The sequence below is a fragment of the Budorcas taxicolor genome, chromosome 6 (genome assembly GCF_023091745.1).
Source record: "Budorcas taxicolor isolate Tak-1 chromosome 6, Takin1.1, whole genome shotgun sequence".
Classification (NCBI taxonomy): Eukaryota; Metazoa; Chordata; class Mammalia; order Artiodactyla; family Bovidae; genus Budorcas; species Budorcas taxicolor.
This window is the reverse complement of record NC_068915.1, coordinates 25,104,450-25,117,889: the sequence shown is the minus strand read 5'-3', so window position 1 is coordinate 25,117,889 and position 13,440 is coordinate 25,104,450. Positions and strand designations below refer to the sequence as shown.

The 13,440-nt window shown below is 36.4% G+C and overlaps 1 protein-coding gene across 1 annotated transcript in view; it reads right to left on the bottom strand.

The window, feature by feature from the left end:
- DNAJB14 (DnaJ heat shock protein family (Hsp40) member B14) overlaps positions 1-13,440 on the bottom strand; it is a 38,941-nt gene that overhangs the window by 17,321 nt on the left and 8,180 nt on the right. Inside the window, exon 2 of the mRNA XM_052642156.1 lies at positions 4,808-4,979. Within this exon, the coding sequence (XP_052498116.1) occupies positions 4,808-4,979 (172 nt within the window). The remainder of the gene's footprint in view (positions 1-4,807; positions 4,980-13,440) is intronic.

The window sequence follows — 13,440 nt, the reverse complement described above, 5'->3', positions numbered from 1 at the left end:
TGAATTCGGCTAGGCAATGTTAAAGAGAGTTCATGTGTGTTACTCTCTATGAAAGATAAAATCTCATAATAAAACACATTATGGGACTCAAACATATTTGTTACACCTGATTTTCATTTTGATGAACATACTCTTAAAAGACTACTTACATATTTTATAACCCTAAATATGCTACATTTAAGCCCACAGTCTTTGAAGTAGGTTAGGAAAAGACATACTGCGAATGGAGCAAAGAACACTAATCCTTTTGGATGCTTATATTTTCTCATGACCTAATAATTTTCCTTCACTAAAATACAGATATATTTTACATATTTTCTGGTGTGTACTTTATTACTTTAAATGTGTTCCATGTATGAGTGGCTTGATGACAGGTAGTAAGAGGTTAATGGATCTGAGGCATAATTGTTCACTGACAGCTAGAGGACTGCAAAGACTAACATTAAGTGTTCTAAGAAAAGAGACAAGATTGACCTTTTTTCACTACTAAACCTATTAGTCATCACAGTGCTTGGTACATGAGGGGTTCTCAGTAAATATTTATGGAATAAATGAACTTTAGTTCTCCTTTCATAAAGAAAGCATTCATCATTTGTTATATGAACAAGGGTAAAAAGAGAACACACTGAAAAGATTATAGAATTCTTTAATAATCACATCAACAAAAATATGTTAGGCAGTCTTCTTCAGAGTAATAATAATTAAAATTAGACTTTTCTACTTTAGATAATAAATACCAACACAAGTCAATTTTATTTCATAATCATGGTATTTCCTTTATTTAGGAAATAATGTTTATTGAGCAAAAAGTAATTAATATTTATTGATTCATTATTGAGTCAATAATATTCATATCCCAGGGTTCTTGAGATCAGTTAATGAACAAAACAGAAAATGATTACTCTATCTTTGTAGAGACTCATTTTCCTAGATATGTTAAGAAACTATGTGACAGAAATAAAGGGAAGAAGGACATGTACAGGTAGTAAGAGGTTAATGGATCTGAGGCACAATCTGGATCTGTGTGTCCAGAAGAGGAGAAATTCTTTGAGAAGCCAGTAGAGAGGTATAAAGTCAATGTCACCAATGGACAAAGTGTAGACTACATATTTCAAGTAATGCCAAAAATATACTTATTTACTTAACTTTTCACACCTAAGTAAGAGATTACCATTCACGTATTATTCTAACCCATACTCCTTTTCACCAGCTAATGTATTTGTCACACTTTTTATAGTTTGCTCCTTCTTCTCCATCCTCACTGAAGAATTAAAAAAGAAAGGAAGGGAGAAAAAGAAAATTAAAAGAGGTAAACTGTTACCTGCGCTGGAAGGAAATATGTGGACAAAGGCCAGAAAGATGTGTCTGGGAGCTCAACAAGGGAGGAGTACGCATGGCTCAACTTTATGTCTTCCTTTATGTGCTAGAAAGCATATTGGCCAGGGCAGGGAGGCCTTGTTCTATTGTTTTTTCACATGTTATAGATGACTTTTTGTTGTTGTTATTATAGATGATTTTTAAATATACTCCAAATTTAATTGGTATTTAGGAAAATAATTCTTTATTCCTGAGACAAAAGATTATTTATTCTATAAATTTAGCAAAATGATTTGTTTCCATTTAAAGAAGTATAGCTTAAAACCAATCCTAATGAAATCCCCATAATTCAAATAATTTTAACAGTTATACAGAAGTGTTCCTAACTGATAAACATAATGATGGCCAGTTAATGATTTCACACTGATCTTATATTTTTAAAACAAAAAGATGGGCTTTTTTCCCAATGAGATATTAAAAATCTCCTCAAATAAGATCTAGGACACCTTTTGCACTGTGATTTTTCAATGCATTTCAACACTCAAAGACAATAAATAGTGCTTAGTTTCACAGAATATGAGTTTTACAAAGTTACACACTTTTTGTTCAGTCTTACTGTATGCTAGCTCTTACTTATGCAATGGATGCAGTATTATTGCATGGCTTCTCCCTTTGAGCCAAAATGTCACTGAGCAACTTGTTTACATAATCATGCTAACCAACAAGATAACATGGCTTTCTTCAGAAAAATCCCCTGTGTACAGGTAAAACAAAGCACACAGCATGTAAGTGTTTGCTGGTGATCTGTTACCTCACTAAAGCAACACTTATGAAGGCTAATATGATGAATAAGTGTTACATGATTAGCTAAAGCTAAGCAACTCTTATATAAGGTAGCAAATGAAATACTCTGAATAACTCAGGGATTCTATTAAAGAATGTTCTGATCATATTAATCCCCCCCCAAACTACACTTATGTAATACAATAAAAAGGTATGCTAAAATTGATCAGAAAAACCATCTCTAAACACAGGCGTAAACCTAAGCTAATTCTTGTAACTCACTCAGGATTCAGTCTGAAACTTGGCTGGTTCCTCAGTGATGGCCAGCAATCCTCCCTTCCTGTCTGCAAGTATTCCATACTTTCACCATTCTTCTCAAGCTTTCAATCTTATCTCTTTCTTCTAACCTCAGAGGATAACTTCATCTCCAATTTCACAGAGAATACAGACCCAACAGATAGGATCTCTCTCAACATTTTATTTCCATCTGCCCAATTCTGGCCACATACAAAAGTGGGTCTGTACCCGCCATCATCTTTCATTCTTCCATTCTCAAAACGTCCCCCTGCCTATCTACTAAGAAAGAGAGGAAAACAAAACACTGCTCTTCTCTCTTTATTTCTACCATTCCTTGAGCTACTCCTCTTTTCCCTTCAAGGCTAGAGTAGAAGAAACGAAGAAAAGAGATTTTTAAAAACTAATATCAGATTCAGGAGATTCCTATTCTCCAAAATTTTAATTGTTTGGGGAAGGGGGTATATTTTCCAATATATAGGGGATTCTATAGTCTTTCTTTAAAAACAAATTATAAAATAATTCTAAGTAAGAATCACATATAACAAAATTCACTCTAGGTCTTTTACTGAGAATATGTTCTCCTAGTAAAAAGTAATTTCTACCAGAAAATACAATTTGGTTTTTGGAGAGAGATGGCTTCCTAGAACACATTTCAGCACACTGTTTAGTAGAAGCTTTTTCTTAAAGAAATTCAAAAGCAAGTCTCTCATTTATTCACTTATCTCACTTATTCAGCCTCTGATGCAACACTACAGTTATGAAAGTGGTCACCAACATTATTTATAATTCTTAAAGGAGTTCACTACCATTCAGGCCAATCGAATACCCTTTATCATGATTTCATCATAATTAGGGAGTCTTTGTTCTTATTGTGGTCACACACAGATAAAATGTTACATTTAAACTTTAGCATATGTATGAAAAAAAGTAAACTATAAATACATTGATATTTAATTTAAAAATAACTTCAATTCCAAATAATGCTGAGTTAAAAAGAACTAACTACAAATAAGAATGGAGAAAAAAAGGAAAAACAACAAAAAAAAAGGAAGTAAGGTTAAAAGAGGATAAGCAAGAGCAAACGAGAAAGAAAACTAGCTTTACCTACTCTTCACTTAAGCTGCTGCTGCTGCTGCTGCTAAGTCGCTTCAGTCGTTTCCGACTCTGTGCGACCCCATAGATGGCAGCCCACCAGACTCCCCCGTTTCTGGGATTCTCCAGGCAAGAACACTGGAGTGGGTTGCCATTTCCTTCTCCAATGCATAAAAGTGAAAAGTGAAAGGGAAGTCGCTCAGTCGTGTCCGACTCTTAGTGACCCCGTAGACTGCAGCCCACCAGGCTCCTCCGGCCATGGGATTTTCCAGGCAAGAGTACTGGAGTGGGGTGCCATTGCCTTCTCCTTCACTCTCCAAGTTGAATTATCCCATTAATCACTGTTCAGAGTCCTTCACCCTTATACTTTAGATTCCCTAGAGCGCAATTTCAGTACAACATCAATACAGCATCCTTAAGCTGTAGAAGGAAATAATAACAGTATTTTTTTCTAGTGTTTCATACTCAGTTCATTTTCTTTCCAGAAAAGATTTTAATTACAAAATTAATAGTTAAATCTCCAAAACCCAGTTCATAATTTACCAATTCTACCTAATTTTCCTGCTTTAAGTAGAGGTGTATCATGAAGTAAAAATAAAACACTGAAGCAGAACAATGAGAGTAAGAAAAAATATTAAAAGGAGAAGACTATAGTATTTGCTATATATAAAGACAGCCTTAAAGAAATAATATAAATAGAAAAAAATTTCCTTCATTTATGTAAGTAGAAAATTGAAAACGCTTTGCAACCGCCCTCAGTATTTTCCTCATGAAATTCTCCTTCATACATATATATATGCATTTGTTGTTGTTGTTTGTTTTGTTTTTTGTTTGTTTAGTTGCTAAGTCATGTCTGTCTCTTTTGCGACCCCCTGGACTATAGCCCATCAGGCTCCTCTGTCCATGGGATTTCCCAGGCAAGAATCCTGGAGCTGCGTTGCCATTCCGTTCTGATGGGGGATCTTCCAGACCCAGGTATAAAACCTACGTCTCCTGCATTGGCAAGGGGATTCTTTACCACTGAGCCATCAGGGAAGGTTTCACTGTACTGTCTCAAAAAATTGAAGCAATTTTTCTAAAAAAATTTTTTTGTGTAATTAGTTTTGTGCCTTATATTTAAAAGATGGAAATTTCAATAGAATTGGTAATTTACACTACTTTATAAAGAATATAAAGCATAAGACACCAAGAGTTCAACTCCTCAATGTTTGTTCTTCTATTGAATTGTAATTAAAACCCATTTTTTAGGTCTTACAACATTAAACTTACATTAGTATCAACTACAATTGACATATATTTAAGTCATATTCATTCCTACCTGAGAACTCCATCTACTTGGTCTTTGGTGTAGCCTTTTCCACTTTCACCACTACCGGATGAGCTGTCCTTTGTGCAGTTAGGTTTGCTGTGATCACCACTACCTGATGGTTTTCGGCAATGAGGGCTATTTCCAGCAGTGCTTCCATTTTTCATGATAATTTCCAACAGAGCTGTAGAAAGATATGGAAAGCATACTCCATCTGTTTACATCAAGGTACATACACATGGTCTTGAGAAGAAAGTTATAAAGCTGACAAAATGTGTACTCCAGAAAGATACACCACAGGGCCTTTTTAAATAGATAGTAAGCATTTCCTTATGTACATAGCTGTTCACAGATCACTAATCACTATTTAGAAGTAGAATATTAAGTTTAATGTTAATAACTCAAAATTACTATCACCTAATTTCTTATGACATATTTTATTTGTAATATCATGGTGAAACTGCCGAATACCAAAGAAAACAATAATCCTTAAAGTAGCCGATGAGATTATCTACAAAGAAACAGAAGTTCCCTGGTGACTTCCCTGGTGGCTCAGAGGATAAAGCATCTGCCTGCAATGCAGGAGACCCGGGTTTGATCCCTGGGTAGAAGGAAATGGCAACCCACTCCAGTATTCTTGCCTGGAGAATCGCATGGACAGAGGAGCCTGGAGGGCTACAGTCCACGGGGTCACAAAGAGTCGGACACGACTAAGCAACTTCACACACACACACTTATCTCCCAACAGCAACAATGGCAGCTAAATTCAGTAATAGCTTCAAAATGCTCAGGGAGAATAGCTGTCAACTTGAGTTCTGCACTGCTGCAGCTGCTGCTGCTGGTACGTCGCTTCAGTCGTGTCCGACTCTGTGTGATCCCATAGACAGCAGCTCACCAGGCTCCCCTGTCCCTGGGATTCTCCAGGCAAGACACTGGAGTAGGTTGCCATGTCCTTCTCCAATGTATGAAAGTGAAAAGTGGAAGTGAAGTCGCTCAGTCGTGTCTGACTCTTAGCAACCCCATGGACTGCAGCCCACCTGGCTCCTCCATCCATGGGATTTTCCAGGCAAGAGTACTGGAGTGGGTTGCCATTGCCTTCTCCGGAGTTCTGCACTAATTTTCTGGAAATTATATAAGATTAAAAACATTTTCAAACAAAGACTGAGAAAATTATCACTAAGATTTCACTAGAAGATATTTACTACCTTGAGATACCACTTTACCTCCACTACGATGACTATAATCAACAAGGTGGACAATAACACGTTGACCAGGTTGTATTACTAGGAAAATGGGAACAGTCATATATTGCTAGTGGTAATAGGAAATGCAGTGCTTGCTTTGAAAAAAGATCTGGTAGTTTTTTCAAAGATTAAACATATAGTTATAACCTGACCCAATAATCCTATCTCGGTGTATAACCATGAGAAATGAAAACATACATGTATACAAAAACTGGTTCACATATGTTCATAACAGTATTGTTTATAATAGGAAAAAAGTGGAAACAATTGAAATGTCCATCAACTGATGAGTAGATGAATAAAATGTGACAGGTCCATACAATGGAATACTATGACAATCAAAAAAAAAAATGAAGTACTGATATATGCTGCAATACAGCTGAACCTTGAAAACATACTAAGTGGAAAAAGTCAGTCACAACAGACAATATACTGTATGATACCATTTATACGAAATGAACAGAATAGGCAAATCTAGAGACAGAAAGATCAGTTGTTGCCAAGGGCTACTGGGGAGGGAAGGATGAAATTTGGGAGAAGTAAGAAGTGATTGCTAGTGAGTATGAGGTTTCTTTCTGTGATGAAGAAAATGTTCTAAAATTAATGGTTGCAATGGCTGCACAACTCTGTGAACCCACTGAATGGTATATTCTGAATGAGCTGTGAGATAAGTGAATTACATCTCAATAAAGCACTATATATCTTCCCTTGTAGCTCAGTCGGTAAAGAGTCTGCCTGCAATGCTGGAGACCCAGGTTTGATCCCTGGGTCAGGAAGATCCCCTGGAGAAGGAAATGGCAACCCACTCCAGTATTCTTGCCCGGAGAATCCCATGAACAGAGGACCCTGGCAGGCTACAGTCCATGGGGTTGCAAGAGTCAGACATGACTTAGTGACTAAACCACCACCACCAAAGCTGCTATATAGATATTAAAAAAATCCAGCAGTCATTGCCACACAGCCTGTGGGTCTCAGCTCCCTGACCAGGTACTGAAACCAGGTCATGGTAATGAAAGTGCTGAATCCTAACCAGTAGATCACCAGAGAACTACCAGTAATTATTTTCAATATTCCAGAAAAACATCTGCTTCATTGAATACACTAAAGCCTTTGACTGTGTGGATCACAACAAACTCTGGAGAATTCTTAAAGAAATGGGAATACTAGACCACCTTACCTGCCTTCTGAGAAATCTGTATGCAGGACAAGAAGCAACAGTTAGAACTAGACATGGAACAGACTGGTTCCAAATTGGGAAAGTAGTATGTCAAGTCTGTATATTGTCACCCTGCTTATTTAACTTCTATGCAGAGTACATCATGTGAAATGCCACACTGGATGAAGCAGAAGCTGGAATCAAGATTGATGGGAGAAATATCAATAACCTCACATACACAGATGACACCACCCTTATGGCAGAAAGTGATGAAGAACTAAACAGCCTCTTGATGAAAGTGAAAGAGGTGAGAGAAAATGTTGACTTAAAACTCAACATTCAGAAAACTAAGATCATGGCATCTGGTCCCATCACTTCATGGCAAATAGTTGGGGAAACAATGGAACCAGTGACAGACTTTTATTTTCTTGGGCTCCAAAATCACTGCAGATGATGATTGTAGCCATAAAATTCAAAGACGCTTGCTCCTTGGAAGAAAAGTTATGACCAATCTAGACAGCATATTAAAAAGCAGAGATTACTTTACCAACAACGATCTGTCTAGTCGAAGCTATGGTTTTTCAGTAGTCATGTATGGATATGAGAGTTGGACTATAAAGAAAGCTGAGTGCCGAAGAATTGATGCTTTTGAATTGTGGTGATGGAGAAGACTCTTGAGAGTCCCTTGGACTGCAAAGAGATCCAACCAGACAATCCTCAAGGAAATCAGTCCTGAATATTCATTGGAAGGACTGTTGCTGAAGCTGAAACTCCAATACTTTGGCCACCTGATGAGAAGAATTGACTCACTGGAAAAGATTCTGAGGCTGGAAAAGACTGAAAGAAGGAGAGAAGGGGACGATAGAGGATGAGATGGTTGAATGGCATCACTGACTCGATGGACATTCGTTTGAGCAAGCTCCCAGAGTTGGTGAAGGACAGGAAAGCCTGGCATGCTGTAGTTCATGGGGTTGCAAAGACTTGGACACAACTGAGTGACTGAACTGAACTGAACATATAAGAGAACTTTCTTCTGAATCTTTTTCATAGCTCATGCATTCAAGAGATCACCAAAGACATAAGATATTTAGTTTTTATAACAATTTAGTTGTAGACGGTATAGAAAGGCTCTTAATTAGGTAGCTATCTAGCAGTTTAACAAGATAATAACATAGAGTTTATTTTTAACTATTGCTATTCCTATTGCTAAGTCGCTTCAGTCGTGTCCAACTGACTCTGTGTGACCCCATAGACGGCCGCCCACCAGACTTCCCCGTCTCTGGGATTCTCCAGGCGAGAACACTGGAGTGGGTTGCCATTTCCTTCTCCAACGCATGAGAGTGAAAAGTGAAAGTGAAGTCGCTCAGTCGTGTCCGACTCTTAATGACCCCATGGACTGCAGCCTACCAGGCTCCTCCATCCATAGGATTTTCTAGGCAAGAGTACTGGAGGGGGGTGCCATTGCCTTCTCCAATGACAGTGTTAAGTTAGTTAAAAAAGGATGTATTCCTATTGGGTTGCATTTCTAAGTCAATTTTACAAAGCCCATTTTTATATCTAATTATTCTATTCTACTGGTTAAAAAAAATACTTCTGAAAATCGAAAACTCAAAAGTAAAAATTTCTAATTTTGAAGTTTGCTAATAAAAATTTTCGGAAATATTTCATAAATACCTATTAATTTCACATGTATGACTCAATCATTTTCTTCCATTAAATATCTGTGCTGGAATAAAAATGAAAATACTGACTCAACATGGTTACCTTATGCAGCCCTTATAAGTTACAATGTGCAAACTAAACAGACAATTTGAGTTCTTTGATTTTATTTTTAAGATGGCTCCATTTCTTAGGACAGAACAATACAAATACAAGAAGCAGTTCTTGGGACCGGCTGAGACCACATTCATCTGCCCTCTTAAGCCCAAGAACTATAGTTCACAGTTAATGCAATCATATTGACCTTGAGAGTAGAAGCCCTCATGGTCTAGGGGGTAGTGGTTCACAACTTTCTAATATGAAAACTTTTGTGGAAATTCTGGGAAGGCAGAAGCTTAAATTTTAAATCTCATAAAATCAGAGCAATTAGATAACAAAATCAAAACATCATATACAAAATCCCAAAATACAAGAAGCTGGGACAAACCACCAACAGTTGCAAGATCTATGTGGGTATTAGTATCTGTGTGGGGAAATATGGAGGACAGTAACAGGGCATTTTACCAGCCCATAGAACAAAATAACTCCAAAAGAGCCAGCAAGGACTCTCTATGAAACACAGCAGGCAAAAATGAGAAAAAGGAATAAAAAGAAATGGGTTTTTCTCACTACAATAGCATGTGATTGAAAGGATTTACAATAAAGTCTTAAGGGCATAGAGTACTCCAGTCACTAGAACTCTTAAAACTAATCAGTCAAAGCTCTTCTCTAGAGCAAAGCCACACAAAGAAGAAATTTCTAGGAACAAGATCCAAACTGAAGAGGCTAGGGGAATGGAGAAAAGAAAACAGAAAATTCAGGTCAAGTGAGGAAGGAGAGAGTGAAGAGATCTTATTTATCAAGGTGACATATTTTCAAACACTACACAGAAACTGGAGATCTCTGTGTATTTGACAGGCTAACTTCACCTAAAAATAAACAAAATGATAAAAGTTAATTCTGATACAGAGTTACAAAAGATAAAAGAAAACAGGACAGATGTCCAAACACAATGAAAGAAAGCACACCAAAAATACTTGCCAACATAATAGGTAAACACTATAACCTACTATTTCAAAACAAGCTGAAAAGACTTAAAAATTATACATTATACAGAAGAACAACATAAATTAGAATGAAAACAACCCCCCAAATTATCTACCCACTGCTTAAGTGATAAACTTCGGGCGGGGGGCGGGGGGGGGGGGGGGGGGGCGGCGGTAATAAAAAGAAGAATCAATTCAAAAAAGAACTAAACTAGAAGAAACAAAGAGTTAATAAACACAACAGATAATGTTGTCTAAGTAAAAGAGAACATAAAAAGGAAGGAAAACGTCTTAATTAAATGAAAAAGACAAAAAATTAGAAAGAAATAGCAAATACTGAAGATAGTTAAAGAAGATCCAACATACACAGGAGTCCTGAAAAAGAAAATTAAAGGAAATAAAACCAATATAACAATAACTGGAGAAAATTTTTCTGATATAAAAATAAAAATATCTGAAACCAAATAATGAAAGGACAAATTACATATCTAAAAATACTGACCCAGAAAAACCAACATCAAGATATATTCTAGTAAAATTAATTGGGGATCTAGCCAAAAAGATTAAATGGCTTAAAGAGTATTGGATCGTCAGTCCTTGCTCATCAGTAGCACTTGTATAAAACAATAGAATAATATACTTATATATCCAAAGAAAGAAAATTTGAGCCAAAGATTTTGTATCCATCACTAACTTCAAGTGTTAAGACCCACAAATGAACTGTTTTCAACATTCCCCAGAACTTAGGGAACACAGTTCCCACAAGGCCTTCGTAGAAATCTACTAAAGGCTTTAGGAATTCAAAATAAATAGATAAACAAGGACAAAAGGACCAATGGTAAGCACTAAATATACAGTGACCTATTGTATTAAGACTGAATGACAACGAAAAAAGAGTACATAGTATGTAGTGATAATGAGCTCTGACACTGTAGATAGGTTCGATAATTTTTAAGTGGTAGGCTTCCTCTGTCTTTCCTTTAACTGTGGCGAGGGTGGGGAGGCCAGAAACTGTCTTCTCTTGCTTTTAAATCTGGCACCTGAGGCTTGGACCAAGACAACTTATTGGGACCAAGGTAACACTCAAAGCCTAAAGCATGACTGAGCTTGATAGGGAATGTATCACTGAGGTCAAAAAGGCAACTCATTACATATAGGGGGAAATGAACAAATAAGTAAACTGATGATAACAAGAGCCACATTTCTTGGCTGTCAGAGAATGGAATTACAAATATGAAAATGCAGAAGGCAAGAATGAATCCTATGGACTTCAGAGGGAGGTTATGTGAACCTTTGCACAGACTGTGAAATTAATATAGTGTAAATTACTATAGGTATGTGTATATCCACAAATGCATATAAGACACAGATACACATAAACATACATTCATGCGTCATGCATACATATATGTCTTAGCTCTGTCTATTAAGAGGATCTGGAGGCAATGACACACTTGTAGCAATGAGCTTATCAAGTGTCCATATCTTAGTTTCCAAGTATCATTATCCACTAAAAAGAATCAGGACTCCTGGGGAAAGAATTGATTCCCAGGGCAGAGAAAGTGAGCTTGAAAACTTCGTGTTTGAAAGTAAAGAAATTCAAAGAATGATGAGGATACGTCATAGACACAGGAGCTTGAAGGGGCTCCTACGATTAAATCTGAGGCAATCTGAACATCAAAATGAACAGTGATAATAATAGATTAAATAAGAATCCATAAATCCATATTAATAGATATGGTTGAATGTCAACTAATAAACTGTAGAAGGAATAATGGAATAAGAAAACCAACATTTGGCAACCATCAGAAATTTATTCTGGAAAGAATCATCATTGGATGTTAAAAGGAGCTGGTGGAAGTTTGTTGTAGAATAGGATATTCAGAGTTTTAAAGTATTTTCCCACAAAATATTTATTAACTACAAGAGGGGAATAAAAGTAAGTTTAGAGTAGAGAAACCTGGTAACACCAACTTCACCAAGTGATCAAAGTTAACCTCACCAGTAAGGACCAAATCAGCACGTTCCCTGATACGTCACACTAAGAATGCAACATCACTTCTATAGTATGCCTGCCAAAAATCCATAAGGAAATGTCAGCCAAACCTAAATTGAGGGAAAATCTATAAAGTAGCTGGCCTGCATTCATCAAAAACACAAGATCAAGAAAGAAAAGAGACTGAATGCAAACTGGTACAGCCACTATGAAAAACTGTATGGAGATTCCTTAAGAAACTAAAAACAGAGCTACCAGCAATTCCACTCTTGAGCATATATCCAGAGAAAAAATGGTTCAAAATGATATGTACACCCCAGTGTTCCCTGATACACGGTTTACAATAGCCAAGACATGGAAACAACCTAGTCCATCAACAGACGAGTGGGTACAGAAGACGTGGCACACATACACAATGGGGTATTACTAAGCCATTAAAAAGAGTGAAATAATGCCATGTGCAGCAACATGAATGGACCCTGAGATTATCATACTAAGTGCAGTAAGTCAGAGAAAGCTAAGTATCTTATGATATCGCTTATAAGTGCAATCTTAAAAAAATGATACAAATATACTTACTTACAAAACAGAAAGACTTGCAGACTTAGAGAAGGAATGAGGGGGGGAAGAGTAGGGGAGAGGGATAAACTGGGAGTTTGAGTTAAATACACTGCTTTATTTAAAACAGATAATCAACAAGGATCTCTCTGTGCAAATGGGAAAAGAATTTAATAAATGGATACATGTATAACTGAATCACCTTGCTATACACCTAAAACCAACACAAAGTTGTTAATTAACTATACTCCAATATAAAACAAAAATTAAAAAAGGAAAAGAGAAAAGATGGTATCTAGATAACAAAATATGCCAAATAAATGCAATGAAACAGGGAGATCTGGCAGAATCTGAATGAGGTACTTACGTTAATTTCATGACTCTGACAGCTATACTGTTGTTATGTATGAGTGTCCTTATCTTAAAAAACATACACTGAATTACTTAGGTGTAATAGGATATCATGTCTATAACTTACTCTTGATTGGTTCTGGAAAAAATATAAGAACAAACTGTATACCTGTGGGGGTGGAAGAGAGATAGCAGGGAGGAAAAAAGGGCATGATAAAGCAAATGCAGTAAAATATTATCAAATAGGAAGCACTGAGTGAAATGTATATAGGAAGTGTACACTATTTTTAAGACTTTCCTATAAGCTTCAAAGTATTTCAGAATTTTCAAAAAGCTAAAATGAAGAGGGAAAACGGAGAAAGTATATGCAAAGAAAATTTAACTGTTTTCAGTAATTTTACAAGTGAGGTAGTACTGGTAATGTTACTCTGAAACTATTACATATATCATGTGGCATAAAGCAAATAAATAAACATGACATATTCTACCATTTGCCATGGCCTTGAAAACCAGGATTACTACTGTAGAAGCAAAAAGATAGAAATATATGCAAGAAAAGTTTAAAGACCCCAAAATACTTAATTTAAACTTCACTT